This window comes from Misgurnus anguillicaudatus, chromosome 12 (assembly GCF_027580225.2).
Source record: "Misgurnus anguillicaudatus chromosome 12, ASM2758022v2, whole genome shotgun sequence".
Taxonomy (NCBI): Eukaryota; Metazoa; Chordata; class Actinopteri; order Cypriniformes; family Cobitidae; genus Misgurnus; species Misgurnus anguillicaudatus.
In genome coordinates this window covers 33,735,333-33,755,000 of record NC_073348.2, presented here as the reverse complement: position 1 = coordinate 33,755,000, position 19,668 = coordinate 33,735,333, and the positions used below count along the sequence as shown (strand labels likewise).

The 19,668-nt window shown below is 37.9% G+C and overlaps 1 protein-coding gene across 1 annotated transcript in view; it reads right to left on the bottom strand.

Moving 5' to 3' along the window:
• nf1b (neurofibromin 1b) overlaps positions 1 to 19,668 on the bottom strand; it is an 85,820-nt gene that overhangs the window by 48,500 nt on the left and 17,652 nt on the right. Inside the window, exons 15-32 of the mRNA XM_055207929.2 lie at positions 16,144 to 16,223; positions 15,950 to 16,073; positions 15,482 to 15,728; positions 15,205 to 15,278; positions 14,706 to 14,789; positions 14,223 to 14,561; positions 12,609 to 12,748; positions 10,644 to 10,766; positions 10,468 to 10,551; positions 9,934 to 10,050; positions 8,843 to 9,024; positions 7,316 to 7,527; positions 6,102 to 6,263; positions 5,890 to 5,993; positions 3,617 to 3,752; positions 1,692 to 1,754; positions 297 to 553; positions 68 to 214 (exon numbers count right to left, since the gene is read on the bottom strand). Coding sequence (XP_055063904.2) covers positions 68 to 214; positions 297 to 553; positions 1,692 to 1,754; positions 3,617 to 3,752; positions 5,890 to 5,993; positions 6,102 to 6,263; positions 7,316 to 7,527; positions 8,843 to 9,024; positions 9,934 to 10,050; positions 10,468 to 10,551; positions 10,644 to 10,766; positions 12,609 to 12,748; positions 14,223 to 14,561; positions 14,706 to 14,789; positions 15,205 to 15,278; positions 15,482 to 15,728; positions 15,950 to 16,073; positions 16,144 to 16,223 — 2,675 coding nt within the window. The remainder of the gene's footprint in view (positions 1 to 67; positions 215 to 296; positions 554 to 1,691; positions 1,755 to 3,616; positions 3,753 to 5,889; positions 5,994 to 6,101; positions 6,264 to 7,315; positions 7,528 to 8,842; positions 9,025 to 9,933; positions 10,051 to 10,467; positions 10,552 to 10,643; positions 10,767 to 12,608; positions 12,749 to 14,222; positions 14,562 to 14,705; positions 14,790 to 15,204; positions 15,279 to 15,481; positions 15,729 to 15,949; positions 16,074 to 16,143; positions 16,224 to 19,668) is intronic.

The window sequence follows — 19,668 nt, the reverse complement described above, 5'->3', positions numbered from 1 at the left end:
CTTTGTTAACCCATCAACACACATGCGTTTACAATCAGGGTACCTGTTAAGAGTAAGGACCACACACCTGTTACTGGACAAATACTGGCCAATTTTCTCTTGGTTGATCCACAGTAGCCTGTGTAGGGCCAACACATTGCCATCACTAATAAAGGACAGACTGTGGTTGAGAGAGTCACTCGCTGGGCAGTCAGAAGCAATGTCCAAGAAAAACCTGCAGATAAACCCCAAAATATAGCATTGTTGGTTACAAAATCCACTTTAGGAAGATATACAGAGCATCGCTGCTTTCTTACCTTCGAGCCGCATCAGAATTACTCTTCACAAAGTCATTAAAAGGCCTCATGTGCTCCTCTTTCGTGAACAAGACATGGTTGGCGATACTTTGCAGAATCTTTGACACAAGTTTAAGACCTCTCTCTATCCTGGGTGAAGGCTTCTTGTCGAGAATCCCAGCTTCGTACGGAGAGACTATCGCTGGGTTGACGAACCGCAAAAACATGGCGCTACCTACAGCTCCAATACTGTTTTGAGGAAAACGTTGACTCACCACCTGAAACCATTAAGAGCCGAAGGTGTAAGATACAGTAGGTTTTATGGCTGAGGAATGTGGTGCCATTTCATTGGACAGTTCCAAACCAGAATTAAAGGAAAACACCACAGTTTGTTAAATATTTGATAAGTTTTTACAGCAACTTAGACAAATTAATACAAACCTATCTTTATTCAATGTGTGCACTTAATCTTTCTACAGCACGTCATGAATGTGTTAGCATTTAGCCTAGCCCCATTCATTCCTTAGGATCCAAAGAGGGATGCTTTAGAAGCCACCAAACACTTCCATGTTTTATTTTGTGCCCCCATACTTACTTGTGTAATTACTCATGCTTTAAATAGGGAAAACATGGAAGTGTTTGGTGGCTTCTAAATTCATCCCTGTTTGGATCCTAAGGAATGAATGGGGCTAGGCTAAATGCTAACACATTCATGACGCGCTGTGCAAAGATTAAATGCACGTATTGAAAAAAAAGGTATGTAATTATTCGTCTAAGCTGAGGTAAAAACATAGTAAAATATTGAAAAATGGTGGCGTTTTCCTTTAAAAGTTTAAATGACACCAAAAGCTATTGTATGCTATAGCACACAGTCACATAGCTAGCTTTGGTCATTGCATACGATTGTCTACACCCAGACATTTGGTTTTACAAAGAAAATAAAAACTATTGCTGTGTGAAGATTTACTGAATGAAATGGCACCAGGGTTTTAAATGCAGAAAGCTTTATAAAGCTGTTAAACGGTGAAAGTGGAAACATTTAAGAGTGTTGTTACAGAAGGAAAGGAAAAGCAGAGTTTTTAAAATACTCAGAATTGGAGTTTGAGCGTGAAACCATTCTAGTCCTATATAAAACTGCATTACCCACAATACACCACTACATTCAATGCCTTCAATGCACCAGCCCTTAGTTATAAAACCAGCAGCTCTCTAAACTGAGAGCTCATGCAAAGAGGAAGTCAAGGCTTTGCTGTTTTCCAGGTGCCGATGTTAAAAGGGTTTTCAGTGAAAAGCTTTAGCTTGCCGGAAGTCAGAAAATTAGTGTGATTTAATGTAATGACAGTACTGAGAAATAAGTCTCAGATTAATGAAGCGTTCGGGACAGGAAGCAGATTTGTCCGTCATTTACACACTTACTGCTTTTCTCACTTCCTTTCTGTCTTTGACAGACGCTTTAGACAGGAGAGAATGACAAGTGGCCTACAGGACAGAAATGATCACAAACATGTCACGACACAAGCTAAACTCAAGCAACTGATTTAATCAGGAATATGCACAATTCTACAGAAAGTCGGAAAATTCAAAATTCCACAGAGGAATTCTCAACGCACATAGTGACTGGACCCAAAAACGTCATATGCGTAATTTTTTTAATACATCATCTGAAAGCTGAATAAATAAGCTTTCCATTGATGTATGATGTATGTTTGTTAGAATAGGACAATTTTTGGCCGATATACAACTACAGTATTTAAAGGTGCAGTGTGTAAATTTTAGTACATCTAGTGGTGAGGTTCCAAATTGCAACAAACGTTTCAGTCCACCGTTCACTGAAACGGATAGAGAAGTTACGGTAGCCGCCACGACAACCATATCATCGTTGGAGACAACTTAGTAAAATAAGTTTGTCCGTTAAGGGCTTTTGTAGAAACAAAATGGCGACTTCCATGTAAGGGGACCCTCTGTGTATGTAGATAAAAACGTCCCATTCTAAGGTAATAAAAACATAACAGTTCATTATGAAAGGTCTTTATACACCACCGATAATATAGTTATGTATTTTATATTGCATTTCTGTCAAGAGATCCTTATAAAATTTACACACTACACCTTTAAATCAGAGGCTGCAAAAAAATAAAAATATTGATAAAATCGCATTTAAAGTTGTGCAAATTAATACATATCACTAATGATAAATATTTTTTATATATATTTAAGGTAGGAAATATACAAAATATCATCACGGAACATAATCTTTACTTGATATACTAATGATTTTTGGCATAAAAAAATCAGACAATGTATTGTTGGTTATTGCTACAAATATAGCCGTGCGACTTAAAGGATTAGTCAATTTTCTTAAAAAAATCCAGATAATTTACTCACCACCATTTCATCCAAAATGTTGATGTCTTTCTTTGTTCAGTCGAGAAGAAATTATGTTTTTTTTAGGAAAACATTCCAGGATTTTTCTCATTTTAATGGACTTTAATGGACCCCAACACTTAACAGTTTTAATGCAGTTTAAAATTGCAGTTTCAAAGGACTTTAAACGATCTCAAATGTGGCATAAGGGTCTTTTCTAGTGAAACGATTGTCATTTTTGGCAAGAAAAATAAAAAATATGCACTTTTAAACCACAACTTCTCATCTTCCTCCGATGACGTATTGAAACTACGCCCCAGTGTTTACAAGTGTGAAGAAAGAGGACCGCTCCAACGTTGTTGTATGTCAAATGATAATAATTAATGTTTTTGTGTCAGTTTATTGCTTAAAATGGTCTGCAAATGTGCGTTTCATATATGTAACACATGACCTGTCAACGTCATTACGCAATTACGTGAGGTCGCACTGGCTCGTCACACAGGAAGACAAGAAGTTGTGGTTTAAAAGTGCATATGTTTTATTCTCGCTAGATAAGACCCTTATGCCACATTTGAGATCGTTTAGAGTCCTTTGAAACTGCAATTTTAAACTGCATTAAAACTGTTAAGTGTTGGGGTCCATTGAAGTCCATTAAAATGAGAAAAATCCTGGGATATTTTCCTCAAAAAACATAATTTCTTCTCGACTGAACAAAGAAAGACATGAACATTTTGAATGACATGGTGGTGAGTAAATTATCTGGATTTTTTTTTAAGAAAATGGATTAATCCTCGAAGACTGATTTTGTGGTCTAGGGTGTTTGACATAAACCAATTCTAAAGATATATTTCCTAAGTATCATAAACTGCATATTTGACATAACATATGAACATTTCCACAGAAAACGTGGACACGTGTAAACAGGAACAGACCGAATGAAATCTAAAGTGCACCTGTGCAGGTTCAATCCAACTCACCTGAAAGAGGCAATGGCAGACGCTGCGAAGCTGAGGAGGAAATTCGCCGGACGAACCGATTATGGCTTGAAAGAAGCGATCTGCCATCCGTAGCAGATTGCGCTGGTTCTCCTCCAGGTTCTCACCGGTTTCCAGCCTGCAGAAATAACTCAATCATCTGCAAGCCGAAGATGAACATCTCATACGCGGTTCAAAATCACTTTCGTCTTGTTTTCGAAAATGAGATATTGTACATTATATACAGAACATTGTGACTTTTTCAAAGAACGCATAATAGTTAGTTTGCTCTCAATATAAATCCCATTTAGATTTATGCTGAAAATAGAAGATAATTTACTAGCAGGCCACACTTTCACTGAACAAGTCCTCTGAATCAGAAGTCATTTATCCTTATGTTACAGAATAATGGTGATACACTACAAAGCCTCTTCACAAATGCTTCACTTAAGGATTCTCTTATTTCAATAGAGGATATTATTTAAACAAGACGTTTATGAGCACGATTTATTCATATCACACATTTGAGGGAACATTTTATTCAAAGCAGCTTCAAGGGCTCTAAACAATCCCAACCGAGATATAAGGGCCTTATCTAGGGAAACAATGGACGGGTGATTCTCACGAAACCATTGAAACACCACGGCACTAATGATTTTAGCTTTAAAATGTGTAATATAGTAACATTAAAAAGCATCAGAATTAACACAATACTGTGTTCTACCTTGCACAATGTGTGATTTCAACATAAGAATTTATAATTGGAAATTTTATCTAATTTTCTGCTGAAAATCTCATTACCACAATGTGTCCAGCTGTGTATGAACATGCGTTATGTTGTAATTTAATCAAATTAACACAAAAATATTAAGAAAAAAATAACTGGATGTTTTGCTAGACTACTTTAGATGACAGAAAAAATATTTACTGAATATTCATGTATAATAATAATGAAGAAAAATTAGGAAAATGATGTGTCCATGCCTGATGTTCTCATCCTCCGCAACACTTTTTGAGAACAGTTTAAGCACACATACAGAATTTTAATAAAGTTTGATTTTGAGTGACCAAGCACATGGACCAGTTACTTCAAGATGGCTACCAGGTAAGATCATTTTTTTACAGTTAATTTGAAATATTGTCTTGTCAGAATGCTTACACGACATTTTGATTATCATTACCGCAACAGATGCTTATTAAATGTTAATTTAATTAATAGAAGCATAATACTTTGATTTTAAATGCATGTGCAGAATCTCCAAATTATGTTCTTTCAGGTTTGTCATGTCATTTTGAAAATATGCCAGTGTTGATGTTTTCTGACTGTTGCGGTAATGAGATTTTTTAGGACTAGTTTTTTTAATTATGTTACAAAAAGTGTTAAATGATAAGTAAAAGTTTTTAAATTAATGTTCCCATTTACTCCAGACTTTGTTTTTCAATGTGTGGTGGGAAAAAAAGTAAATTTAAGCAATTTTTACATTTTCATGCTTGACATTTTTAAAACCAAGTTTTCGTGAGAATCACCCGGTCATTTTTGCCAAAAGAAAATAAAAATTATGTACTTTTAAACCACAACTTCTTGTTTTGCACCAGCCATGTGATGCACCAGCATGACCTTACATATTACGCAATCATATTGAAAGGTCACGCATGACATATGTGAAACTATCGCTCCAGTGTTTACAAATGTGGAGAAAGAGTACCTTTCGACGTGATTACATATTACGTGAGGTCGCGCTGGCGTGTCACACAGTTAGTGCGAGAAGAAAAGTTGTGGTTTAAAGTACATCTTTTTATTTCTTTGGCAAAAATGACAATCGGTTAGTTAGATATGTCCCTTATGCTTCGGTTGGGATCGTTTAGAGCCCTTTGAAGTTGCATTGTAACCAAACCGGAAGAGAAGACAATGCTGAATAAAGTTGTAATTTTTGGACCAAAATGTATTTTCGATGCTTCAATACATTCTAACTGACCCACTGATGTCACATGGACTACTTTGATGATGTTTTTATTACCTTTCTGGACATGGACAGTATACCATACATACATTTTCAATGAAGGGTCAACAAGCTCTCGGACTAAATCTAAAACATCTTAAACTGTTTCGAGGATGAACGGAGGTCTTACGACTTTGCAACGACATGAGGGTCATTTATGACTATTTTTTTCATTTTTGGGTGAAATATCCCTTTAACAAGCCCATAACCATTTCACAGACTCTACAATCTGTGTTTCAGGACAGGTGACATTTTCAGGGTCAATTGGATAAGTACCTCGTAGGATCCACCTCAAAGCTTATCATCTGCCATTCGGATCCCGTGATGACGCCCCTGAGCAAAGGCTCCAATAACTTCTGGAGATACGTAGCACCATACACCTGTAGGGAGAGGTTTCCACTTGTAATGCTTAACAAATTCAAGCTTGTTCTGATCATTTGCCTGTTTACGTGATTGTGTATTTAACTTCAGCCAGTGCAGAAAGATACCTTGAAACAGAAAGTCATGATTTTACTGGCCAGGCTGTTTCCCCGGAATAAAGTCTGCATGGAATCCGCCAACTCCACCTCTTTAGAGAACATGTTCCACAGGAGCTGATATAACAGATGTCTCGAATCAAAGAGACTCACCAGGACACGAGCCAGCTCATCCTGAAAAAAACCCACAAGGGTCGATTACAGATCATTAATGTCACAAACACTTAGTTTTGTTACTTTAGGGCTGAATTAAATCTTTTAACAATATATGAGGAGTTTGGTTCCAAAACGCAAAAAATCCATTTTGACTAATTTGGATAAAAACATGTTTTCTATACCAAGAAAGTGACAAGATGAAAAACACTATTTTCTGTTACATACTTTCACATAGCATCTTTAGGTAATAATAACATAAAAAATTCAAATCCATAATTTGATTTTCAAAGATTTATTATAAAACTGATTATTTTTTCCACAAAATGCTATAAATCCATGACAAGTTTTTTTTTTACAATGTTATAAATCTATTGAATCAATATATAAATGTGCACTCATCTTTTCCATTTTATATTCACTTAGATTAAACATTAATGGCATTAATCAAAACACTTACTTTGTCATATTAAGAACACTGTCATTCTTGGGACGTCGTCGCTGAACTTTTTTGACAGCGATCAGCTCTAAAATATTTTGGTCCTTTTTCGTTTACTTCGAGTAAAATAATGTAACGTTTTTCATAAGAGAAGCTGGATGCTGTCAGTAGAACAAGCAACAGCCAGCATTTTTCCTTCACCCGAGTGCCTCTCGCGTAAATTACTAGATTTTGATGGCTTACGTTTCTTATCCGCCACAGAAAACCATCACAGGTTTATCAATGCCATCAAAAGTATTATTTTGTTTGTTTGTTGATCATGAAGTACAAAATAGATGAGGAAAACTAGGATTCAGTGTGTATTCAAAGCGCCGCCATTGTTGTTTACAGTGCGTGGAATGGTGCGCTGTGATTGGTTGAGCGGATTTATTGCATTATGCAGAGAAGGAGGACCGGCGTTTATCACATTTTGAGAAAAGATGACAAAATAGCATGGCGGATATTGGATTTTGCGTTAAATTAAGAGCTGACTTTTTAATACTAACCTGATACAATACTTATTTTGACGATAACTAAATTTAGTTTAAATGGCGTTTATCGCGTTTTGAAACAAAATTTGTATAAATGTACCCACCCACTGGGAACAGGGCACCACATTGGCCAGTGCCATGGCGATGGGTAACTCGCCCTGATCCCCCATCATTGTGACGAGTTCGACAAGCCTCTCAAAACGATCGGCCAATGCGGTTTCAGCCAGCGTGTCAAACTCAGTCCCCTGCTGTAAGATCTTGGTGAGGACCTCCATAAAAGTGGCTCGGGTCTGCAGGTCCTTATGATACCCCAGCCCTGCCAGAGCACAGCAGAAGATTACATTACAATTACATAACATTACATTTTTATCCAACGCATTACAAAGTATATATTTTATCAGTATTTGTGTTCCCTGGCATAGAAGTTGCCAGGTTTCTTGTGGAATTGGGCTACTTTAATTCATTACTGCCAAACATATCAGGTTTTACTTTGAGGTTTTTATGTATGTACAAAACCTAAAAAGTTATTTATTCATTACATTTACATAGATGCAATAGGCAGATGCTTTTATCCAATGCAACTTACAGAGCATATATGCCATACATTTTACACTTAAAGGAATAGTCCATTTTCTTAAAAGAAAAATCCAGATAATTTACTCACCACCATGTCATCCAAAATGTTGATGTCTTTCTTTGTCCAGAAGAAATTATGTTTTTTGAGGAAAACATTGCAGGATTTTTCTCATTTTAATGGACTTTAAGGGGCACCAACACTTAACTCAACACGTAACGTGTTTTCAACGGAGTTTCAAAGGACTCTAAACGATCCCAAATGAGGCATTAGGGTCTTATCTAGCGAAACGATTGTCATTTTTTACAAGAAAAATAAAAGATATGCACTTTTAAACGACAACTTCTCATATTCCTCCGGTCCTGAAAGCGTCAGCATGACCTCACGCAATACGTCATCACGTCAAGAGGTCACAGAGGACGAACGCGAAACTCCGCCCCAGTGTTTACGAGTGTGTTATTTATAGTCCTTTGAAACTCCGTTGAAAAAACTGTTACGTGTTGAGTTAAGTGTTGGTTTCCATTAAAGTCCATTAAAATGAGAAAAATCCTGCAATGTTTTCCTCAAAAAACATAATTTCTTCTCGACTGAACAAAGAAAGACATCAACATTTTGGATGACATGGTGGTGAGTAAATTATCTGGATTTTTCTTTTAAGAAATTGACTATTCCTTTAAATGCATTCCCATGACTGTGTTGCTAGCACACACCAAGCACAACTTCCTGTATTGTGTCGAGATTCACAGGGTTCCTTGTTTGTGTAAATGTGTTTATTTAAAGGTTCATAAATGCAAAGGTGTTTGTTTAGAGGCTACGTGCCCAAAGTCTTTTGTTTAGTGGTTTGTGATTTTACCTGTGTATACTTGTGAAGTTTGTTTAGTGGTTTGTGAATGTAAACTCATTGATTTGTATGAACATGAATATGTTACATATTTTCTGGTCTGTGTACACCGCAGGTGTTGGTTTAATGGTTTGTGTGTGCATTGGTTTTGGTTTACTGGTTAATAAAAATAAGCTGTTAGTTTAAAAGGTTTGCATAAATCGCCTTAATACTCACCGATGGAATGCATTAGGCCGCTGTCCACATTGGCATTGAGAAGGTTGGACATGGCCAGAACGGTACAGTGCCGTAATGATGCCAGACGTCTAGACATCCCTCGCTTTCGCCCGGTCACCTGCTGACCCTCGTCCTCCACTTCACTGCAGTCGTTTAGCAGGTTCATGAAGAGAGTGAAGTACCTGCAGAGGCCAACAGGGGGCATAGTGATGACTAATAACCAAATTATGGGTTTAAGGGATAGTTCACCCCAAAATGAAAATCATGAATGTCATCATTTACGCATCCTCATGTTGTTCTAAACCTGAATTAATTTATTTTTTCTGATTAACGCAAAAGAAGATATTTTGATAAATGATGGTAAGCACACAGCTGTTGGTAACCATTGACTTCAATAGTATGAAAAACAATTAACATTTAATTGAATAGATACCATCTGTGTGCTTACCATCATTGATCAAAATACCTTCTTTATCATTTATCACAATGCTACTATAGTATTTGTTTATCCTACTATGGAAGTCAATGGTTACCCACAGCTGTGTGCTCACCATCACTATTTAAAATATGAAGAGTTTGGTTCCAAAACGCGATAAACGCCTTTTTTAAAAAAAGTGGTTAATCGCCAAAATCAGTATTGTATCAGGTCAGTATTAAAAGTAAATTCTTAATTTTACGCAAAATCCGATATCCGCCGTGTTATTCTGTCATCATTTCTCCTTTTTTCCAAAACGCTATAAACGCCAGTCCTCCTTTTCTGCAGAATGCAATAAATCCGCTCAACCAATCACAGTGCACCATTTCACGCATTGTAAACACCAATGGCGGCGGGTTGAATACACACAAAAGATGCTATGTAAAAGTTGGTAACAGAAAATAGTGTTTTTCATCTTGTCACTTTCTTGGTAAAGAAAACACGTTTTTCCAAAATTAGTCAAAATGGATTAATTGCGTTTTGGAACCAAACTCCTCATATCTTCTTTTGTGTTCATCAAAAAAAGTTTTAACAACATGAGGATGAGAAAATTAAGACATTTTTGGGTGAACTATCCCGTTAATATGACATTTGATATGGGATATTAGGGCATTACTTGAGAAACAGCTGAGATTTGGCCTCCATCAGCTCCACACCATCACCCTCCTCTGGTTGCAGGGGGAGTCCGGCCAACAGAGACACCACCGCCTCCATGCTGGCCTGGTCCAGATCCCTGTCAATTAAACATTTGTTTATTTGGCAGAAAGCGACTTTTATCGAGAGCTTTAAGATACTTTTTTTATCAGTATATGTGTTCCCTGGGATTGAAACCCTAAACACAATGCTTTACAGTCTTTAAAAAACAGTGGCCCACATGCACGTGTTTGTTAAAGCAGTGCGAACCAGTCTACATCTTAATGAAGACATTCAAGATGGAAATCATCCCATCCTGTGTTATGATTGGCCAAGCTATTTGCATTAGAAGTGAGTATGAACTCTGCAGCCAAGTGCCAGAAGCAATCGGTAAATTAATAAACAAAGAAGGTACTGAGTGTTCCTACAACTTGACAGTCTTTCTGAATCACCACCACTTCAAAGAAGTCTCCAGGTTTGTTTCCATAAATGGTCCGAGGTTTCAAAAGGGTTTTACCTGGTAAGACACTTGACGTCATCATCAGCCGCTTGGTTAGACGTTCCCATCACCCAGTCTGTCAAATACTCCACCATCTTGTTCCTAAGACACACACAGATCCAAGACATCTCATGAGGTCAACAGAGGCTAATCTGACTGTCAAATAAACAACATGACCGCGAGTTTCCTCTCACCTGAACTTCATCTCCTGGCAGAAAGACAGGTCATCTCTACGTTTCATCATGACTTCCACCAGCTGGCACAGTTTGGTTTTAATCTGAATGGCGAGGACCATGTTGCCCAAGATCCGCACATACCTGCCAACATACCAACACGAACCATTTGTTGAGAAAGAAAAACGATATATAATTTAATATGATTTCTGTTGGAAATGTTCACGACTTTCAGAATTTGTCTTTTAAAACATGCATGTCTCTTGTTGCACATTGTTTGTAATGCTATTGAAGGTGTGAATTGTGTGTTTTAGGTATTAGTTGGAAAATAGGAAAAGCTACTTTGCGCTTTTTCACGTACATACAACAACGTCGTGAAACAGATTCCTGTTCATATGCATCCACAAAAACTACTCAAAACATGATATTATGCATGTCCGACCAGTAGCTGGCGATGTCACACCGTGTCTGAACTCGTAATATAGGTTTATACAGAGGTTTACACAAAGGCGATAATGGCATCATTTAGGTGTGCGCAATCCATTAAAATATCGCAATGGTTTAAAATAAATTTAATTTTAATACTTCAAAAAGTAACGTATGGTCAAAGTATTAGGTCGATGCAGTATCTGGAATGTGGATGTTTGTTGGGATATGGGTATGTGTGCAATTGCGTATTGTAGGTATATTTATCTTTGTTTGTTTGTTAACATTGTTAAAATGTCTGAATTGTTTTATTCAACAGTAGCTGCTTTTCCATTACCCTTCAAATTCGCAAACTGAAATAGCGAATTGAAAATGCGTGCAATGAGAAACCGACAATTGCACATAAAATCCCATATATAATCGAAAATAATTTTTTGCACTTGGGTAAAGTGAAAACTGTTCTGTTGCTTTTGAGTCGCTCTCGCTGTATTTTGATGTCATACGCATGTCGATATGAATGGCGCAGTAGGACGTCGAACACACTTGTCGCCATGTTTTTTTGGAATGACTTATCGTGAGACAACAATAGTACGTTTTTTTGCATAACACCGGTTTAATGAAAACGACTTCAGTTTTTGGAGGACAAAAATAACGTAAAAGTTTTGCGCAAATCTTTAAAAGGGACATAAATTTTAGATTTTTTCCATGTTTAAATGTTTCTATCAACCTAGAAAATGTGAAAAAGATCAACCCAGTAACTTAGTTTTGGTAAACCATTTTATGCAAGCGTGTGCAAAAGTAGGTCATTGAAATTTGGCTCCCCTTGTGATGTCAGAAGGGGATAATACCGCCCCTTAATCTGCAATTTCCAACCACGGCACTGTCTTTTAGTGTAGAAATCAACTAATTTGCATTTAAAAGGACACACCCAAAACAGCTAATTTTTGCTCACACCTAAAAAAAAACCTGTATGGTATTTTGAGCTAGAACTTCACATATGTACTCTGGGGACACCAATGATTTATTTGACATATCTTAAAAAAGTATTATGTAATATCCCCCTTTAAAATAAATGCAGCTAGTAAAACATGGCCGTTCACTTTTCCTAAGGTCGGGATTAAGCGGATTTGAAGTGGCTGTGGCATCTGAGCTCTTCATATGTTGGTTATATAATTTTTAAGTAATTTAAATCGATTTTCTTCAATATATTCGCACTGCCCTATTCAGAAACTTGCAAAAGTTTGCATTTTCATGCCACCAAAATGCTGTTGACGTAAAATTTGAATGGCCAAAACAAATAAAAAAGTTTTTTTTGTTTTTTAAGTTAAACCCTTCAGACCAGATTTTTCAGGTGTTTAATCACTCTGGCTTATTTTGATTGGTTGATCAGCATTTTTATTGGTTTGAACCACAAAACATGTGATGTCCATTCCAGTGGACGCAGGGTCTGAAGGAGTTAAAATGGTTGCATGTAAACATTTGCAAGCACATTTTTTGCAAGCGCCCATTATTGCATTTGGAAGCGTTACTGATCATGAGAAAACAAAAACCAACAAGTACCTGACCAGGTTGAGCATCATGGTCTCGATGCTGACTTGACCCAGGTGCTCTGCACTGCCTTCTGTGTGGTTATCTAGAAGGTTCTTCATGATTGTGATGGTCTGCTCTACGAACTGTGTGTTGGTATCATTAATTGGCACCTGAAGACATTCAGGAACAGATTTAAGATTCATGATAGCAACATTTAAGGTCCCATAATATGAGAAATTCAATTTTTATGGGCCTTTTAAATATTCACTCACCTAAAGGATTATTAGGAACACCATACTAATACTGTGTTTGACCCTCTTTCGCCTTCAGAACTGCCTTAATTCTACATGGCATTGATTCAACAAGGTGCTAAACACATTCTTTAGAAATGTTGGCCCTTATTGATAGGATAGCATCTTGCAGTTGATGGAGATTTGTGGGATGTACATCCAGGACACGAAGCTCCCGTTCCACCACATCCCAAAGATGATCTATTGGGTTGAGATCTGGTGACTGTGGTGGCCATTTAAGTACAGTGAACTCATTGTCATGTTCAAGAAACTAATTTGAAATGATTCGAGCTTTGTGACATGGTGTATTATCCTGCAGGAAGTACCCATCAGAGGATGAGTACATGGTGGTCATTAAGTGATGGATATGGTCAGAAACAATGCTCAGGCAGGCCGTGGCATTTAAACGATGCCCAATTGGCACTAAGGGGCCTAAAGTGTGCCAAGAAAACATGCCCCCCACCATTACACCACCACCACCAGCCTGCACATTGGTAACAAGGCATGATGGATCCATGTTCTCATTCTGTTTACTACAAATTCTGACTCTACCATCTGAATGTCTCAACAGAAATCGAGACTCAACAGACCTGGCAACATTTTTATAATTTTGGTGAGCTCCTGCAAATTGTAGCCTCTTTTTTCTATTTGTAGTGGAGATGAGTGGTACCCGGTGGGGTCTTCTTCTATTGTAGCTCATCCGCCTCAAGGTTGTGTGCGTGTTGTGGCTTCACAAATGCTTTGCTGCATACCTCAGTTGTAACGAGTGGTTATTTCAGTCAAAGTTGCTCTTCTATCAGCTTGAATCAGTCGACCCATTCTCCTCTGACCTCTAGCATAAACAGGACTGCCGCATACTGGATGTTTTTCCCTTTTCACAACATTCTTTGTAAACCCTAGAAATGGTTGTGCGTGAAAATCACAGTAACTGAGCAGATTGTGAAATACTCGTCTGGCACCAACAACCATGCCACGCTCAAAAATGCTTAAATCACCTTTCTTTCCCATTCTGACAGTCAGTTTGGAGTTCAGGAGACTTGACCAGGGCCACACCCCTAAATGCATTGAAGCAACTGCCATGTGATCGGTTGATTAGATAATTGCATTAATGAAAAATTAAACAGGTGTTGCTAATAATCCTTTAGGTGAGTGTAGTATAATAAATTATCTATAGGGCATTTGGACCTAAAACTTAATATGCACATTCTGGTGCCACCAAAGACTAATATTACATTTAAAAAAATTGCCATATTAGGTGACCTCTAAGGCTATACAAAACTTACAATTAAATTGACAAAAACAAGACCCAAGTCTTTAATCCTATATAAAAATGAAAAAAAGTGTGTTGAATTACCGGCCCCTGTGCATCGAAGAATCTGCCGATGCTGTTTTTGAGTTTGTTGAAGAGCATCGGGTACAAAGCCGGACTGAGCTCCAGCCCCACCAGGTCTTTAATGTTAGTGCGGATCTGATGGCCCTTCTCGTGACTGCACACCATCAGCGACAGCAGGCGGTCCAGAAACCTGCTCAGGGGCGTCTCCGGGTTCCCTTCGCACGAGGCCATGGACACCATGGAGCCCTTGCGATCGTTCAAGGTGCCCATAGGAGGACTGTAAGTGGAGAGAACGGACATGTTCCTCTGCAAGCACACACCGCCCAGCGCACACAAGAAGCCCGTCATGTTGACCCATTCCTGAAAGTCCAGACACAGAGTTTATCTACATGACAAAAATGCTTATAAGGTTATATATTTTCACAGAATGATCTTTACATTATGTGTATTGTGGTTGTTTCACTGTTCGACCATCTGAAAGTAAAGGTTACGGTTGTTTCTAACCTGACTGTCTTCCAGTTTGGTTTTCGGGTGGCTTAAAATTAATTTGGTTGCATGCTCCCACTTAGCATGTGTGTCCTCCCATGCCTGTAAAGAGCACAGAAGCAGTTAAAATCACTCGCCTTAAATTAGTCAACAAACTGTGGATTAAGTTTTAATGCTTCAGTGAACTATACAATCCAATCACGTACGGAAAACAAATCAAGAATTTGCATAAGGTGCCAGTACCAAATGCAAAGCAGTTCCGATAAATATGACTTAGCACCAAATCAAACCAATGCAAATCGGCTCTTCTCTATTCTGAATGAAGACAGGAAGTGAGATGTTTTTAATGAGTGTTTGGTGTGTTCGACTTCATGTGGCACCGCACTTTGATGGCATATGATAAGAGCGGTCTACGCTTCAATCGCTCTTTGATGTCATATGCCTGGCACCACATGAATTGAACACACCTTATGCCTTTTCAATGGCAGCAGGTGTGGGTGAATGCGTGACCTCTGACCTCTGTGTTTCCAGGGGTGGGCAGTTCAATCCTCCGAAGCAAAGCCATCACTCTTTTTTGCAGAGCCGAACGGCCTGGGGGAATAAAAGAGGACAAGTATTTGTGGGTAACACATCAAATAGAAAAGCTATGTACTGCCCTCTAGTGGCAAACCAAACGGTCATGCAGCGTGTATAAGGCTTCTGTTTAAACAGGGAAGTTCGTCCTGTGGTACAAAAAAAACCTCCCTGACAATATTTTTTTTTAAATAACATACTGACTGGTTCATCAGACAAACCTGTAATCATCATGTTACTGATAGACGCAAACTCCATGAAGGTGTTGTAATTGGCCAGGAGTGACTGAACAGGGATGTCTTCTGCACTACAGCGGATCTCCGCCTCCTCACACAGGTAACGGAAACAAGACATGGCCACCAAAACCGCCTCCATGTCTGGACTCCACAGGAACATGTAGAGACAAACCTCCAGCTTGGTCTGTGCCTGCCTGCAGATAGCGATGTTGCTGCCCGCTGTGGCACGTTCCTGTGGGGAACAAAAGACAAAAGGCTTCAAAAAATAAAAACACCAGAATGCCGAAAGATATAAAATGTGACCCAGTCTGTGGAAACGCCTTTAAAGTAATTTTGCGTCATTTCATTGGGTCACAAATTACCTTCGGTTTCTTATTCACTTTGGGAAAGCAAGGTCAAGCTTATATCATACCCATAATCCTACACAAGAAATAAATGATAGTGGCATCTCACCTTGTTCCTAAGGAGAAATTTGTTCCTGCAGATGAGAATCTCTCGCAGCCACTTGAGAATCTCTGTGCTGTTGATCAACTGATGGCCATACAGCTTCTTGCAGATGAAGAACAGGACCTGAGAACTGAACCAACAACAAACAATGAGCCAAACAGAACTTCAGCTTCCTGTGGGTTTTGAGTCTGACGAGTTACCTGATGTCCCAAAATGTTTCCATGGGAGCATCTGGGTTCCACAGCTCAATGCTGTCAGGCTGATGAAGGACCAAGAGAGCCTGAAAAACAGATCCTGATCAATAAACCAACCCAAAATCAGCACAGGCCCGCCGACTTGAGAGCCAAATGATGATGTAACCATTAAAGTGTGTGCATAGTACACCTAAAAACTGTAATTATTTGCGTAAGTAAATTACATAATTAAATGCAAAGGCATGAAGAGACATAAATTAATGCCGGGTGACGCAAACTGACGCCAATTGGGCGACATGATTGCCCAATTTGAAAACTGTAAATATTTGCGTAAGTAAATTGCATAGAAATTCAATGCAAAGCCAGGCGAAGCAAAATGACTTGAATTGGGCGACATGATTGCTCAATTTGAAAACGTGAATTATTTGTGTGAGTAAATAACATACAAATTCCATGCAAAGATGCAAATAGACATGAATTTGTGCCAGGCGATGCCAACTGACGCGAATTGGGCATCATGATTGCCCAATTTGAAAATGCTTATTATTTGCGCGAGTAAATATCATACAAATGTAATGCAAAGACGCGAATAAACATGAAATCCCGCCAGGCGAAGCAAAATGACTTGAATTGGGCAACATGATTGCTTAATTTGAAAACGTGAATTTTTGCGCGAGTAAATTACATACAAATTCCATGCAAAGATGCAAGTAGACATGAATTTGTGCCAGGCGATGCCAACTGACGCGAATTGGGCATCATGATTGCCCAATTTGAAAATGCTAATTATTTGCGCGAGTAAATATCATACAAATGTAATACAAAGACGCGAATAAACATGAAATCACGCCAGGGCGATGCATAATGATGCGAATTGGGCGACATGATTGCTTAATTTGAAAACGTGAATTATTTGCGTGAGTAAATTACATACAAATTTAATGACAAGATGCAAATAGACATGAATTTGTGCCAGGCGATGCCAACTGACGCGAACTGGGCATCATGATTACACAATTTGAAAATGCTAATTATTTGCACAAGTAAATAACAATAACATACAAATTTAATGCAAAGATGCGAATAAACATAAAATCGTCCAGGCGAAGCAAAATGACTTGAATTGGGCGACATGATTGCTCAATTTGAAAACGTGAATTATTTGTGTGAGTAAATTACATACAAATTTAATGGCAAGATGCAAATAGACATGAATTTGTGCCAGGCGATGCCAACTGACGCGAATTGGGCTTCATGATTGCCCAATTTGAAAATGCTAATTATTCTCGCAAGTAAATAACATACAAATTTAATGCAAAGACGCAAATAAACATGAAATCGTACAGGCGAAGCATAATGATGCGAATTGGGCGACATGATTGCTTAATTTGAAAATGTGAATTATTTGTGTGAGTAAATTACATACACATTTAATGGCAAGATGCGAATAGGCATGAATTCACGCCAGGCGATGCAAACTGACGCGAATTGGGTGACACAATTGCCCAATTAGAAAATGCTAATTATTTGTATGAGTAAAGAACATACAAATTTAATGCAAAGATGGGAATAAACATGAAATCAGGCCAGGCAAAGCAAAATGACTTGAATTGGGCGACACGATGCTCAATTTGAAAACGTGAATTATTTGCGTGAGTAAATTACATACAAATTCCATGCAAAGATGCAAATAGACATAAATTTGTGCCAGGCGATGCCAACTGACGCAAAATGGGCATCATGATTGCCCAATTTGAAAATGCTAATTATTTGCACAAGTAAATAACATACAAATGTAATGCAAAGACGCGAATAAACATGAAATCACACCAGGCGAAGCAAAATGACTTGAATTGGGCGACATGATTGCTTAATTTGAAAACGTGAATTATTTGCGTGAGTAAATTACATACAAATTCCATGCAAAGATGCAAGTAGACATGAATTTGTGCCAGGCGATGCCAACTGACGCGAATTGGGCATCATGATTGCCCAATTTGAAAATGCGAATTATTTGCGCGAGTAAATAACATACAAATTTAATTCAAAGACGCAAATAAACAAGAAATCACGCCAGGAGATGCATAATGAAGCGAATTGGGCGACATGATTGCTCAATTTGAAAACGTGAATTATTTGGGTGAGTAAATTACATACAAATTTAATTACAAGATGCAAATAGACATGAATTTGTGCCAGGCGATGCCAACTGACGCAAATTGGGCATCATGATTGCCCAATTTGAAAATGCTAATTATTTGCGCAAGTAAATAACATACAAATTTAATGCAAAGATGCGAATAAACATGAAATCGTACAGGCGAAGCATAATGATGCGAATTGGGCGACATGATTGCTTAATTTGAAAATGTGAATTATTTGCGTGAGTAAATTACATACAAATTTAATGGCAAGATGCAAATAGACATGAATTTGTGCCAGGCGATGCCAACTGACGTGAATTGGGCATCATGATTGCCCAATTTTAAAATGCTAATTATTCGCGCTAGTAAATAACATACAAATTTAATGCAAAGATACGAATAAACATGAAATCGTACAGGCGAAGCAAAATGACTTGAATTGGGCGACATGATTGCTTAATTTGAAAACGTGAATTATTTGCGTGAGTAAATTACATACAAATTCCATGCAAAGATGCAAGTAGACATGAATTTGTGCCAGGCGATGCCAACTGACGCGAATTGGGCATCATGATTGCCAAATTTGAAAATGCTAATTATTTGCACAAGTAAATAACATACAAATGTAATGCAAAGACGCGAATAAACATGAAATCACACCAGGCGAAGCAAAATGACTTGAATTGGGCGACATGATTGCTTAATTTGAAACCGTGAATTATTTGCGTGAGTAAATTACATACAAATTCCATGCAAAGATGCAAGTAGACATGAATTTGTGCCAGGCGATGCCAACTGACGCGAATTGGGCATCATGATTGCCCAATTTGAAAATGCGAATTATTTGCGCGAGTAAATAACATACAAATTTAATTCAAAGACGCAAATAAACAAGAAATCACGCCAGGAGATGCATAATGAAGCGAATTGGGCGACATGATTGCTCAATTTGAAAACGTGAATTATTTGGGTGAGTAAATTACATACAAATTTAATTACAAGATGCAAATAGACATGAATTTGTGCCAGGCGATGCCAACTGACGCAAATTGGGCATCATGATTGCCCAATTTGAAAATGCTAATTATTTGCGCAAGTAAATAACATACAAATTTAATGCAAAGATGCGAATAAACATGAAATCGTACAGGCGAAGCATAATGATGCGAATTGGGCGACATGATTGCTTAATTTGAAAATGTGAATTATTTGCGTGAGTAAATTACATACAAATTTAATGGCAAGATGCAAATAGACATGAATTTGTGCCAGGCGATGCCAACTGACGTGAATTGGGCATCATGATTGCCCAATTTTAAAATGCTAATTATTCGCGCTAGTAAATAACATACAAATTTAATGCAAAGATGCGAATAAACATGAAATC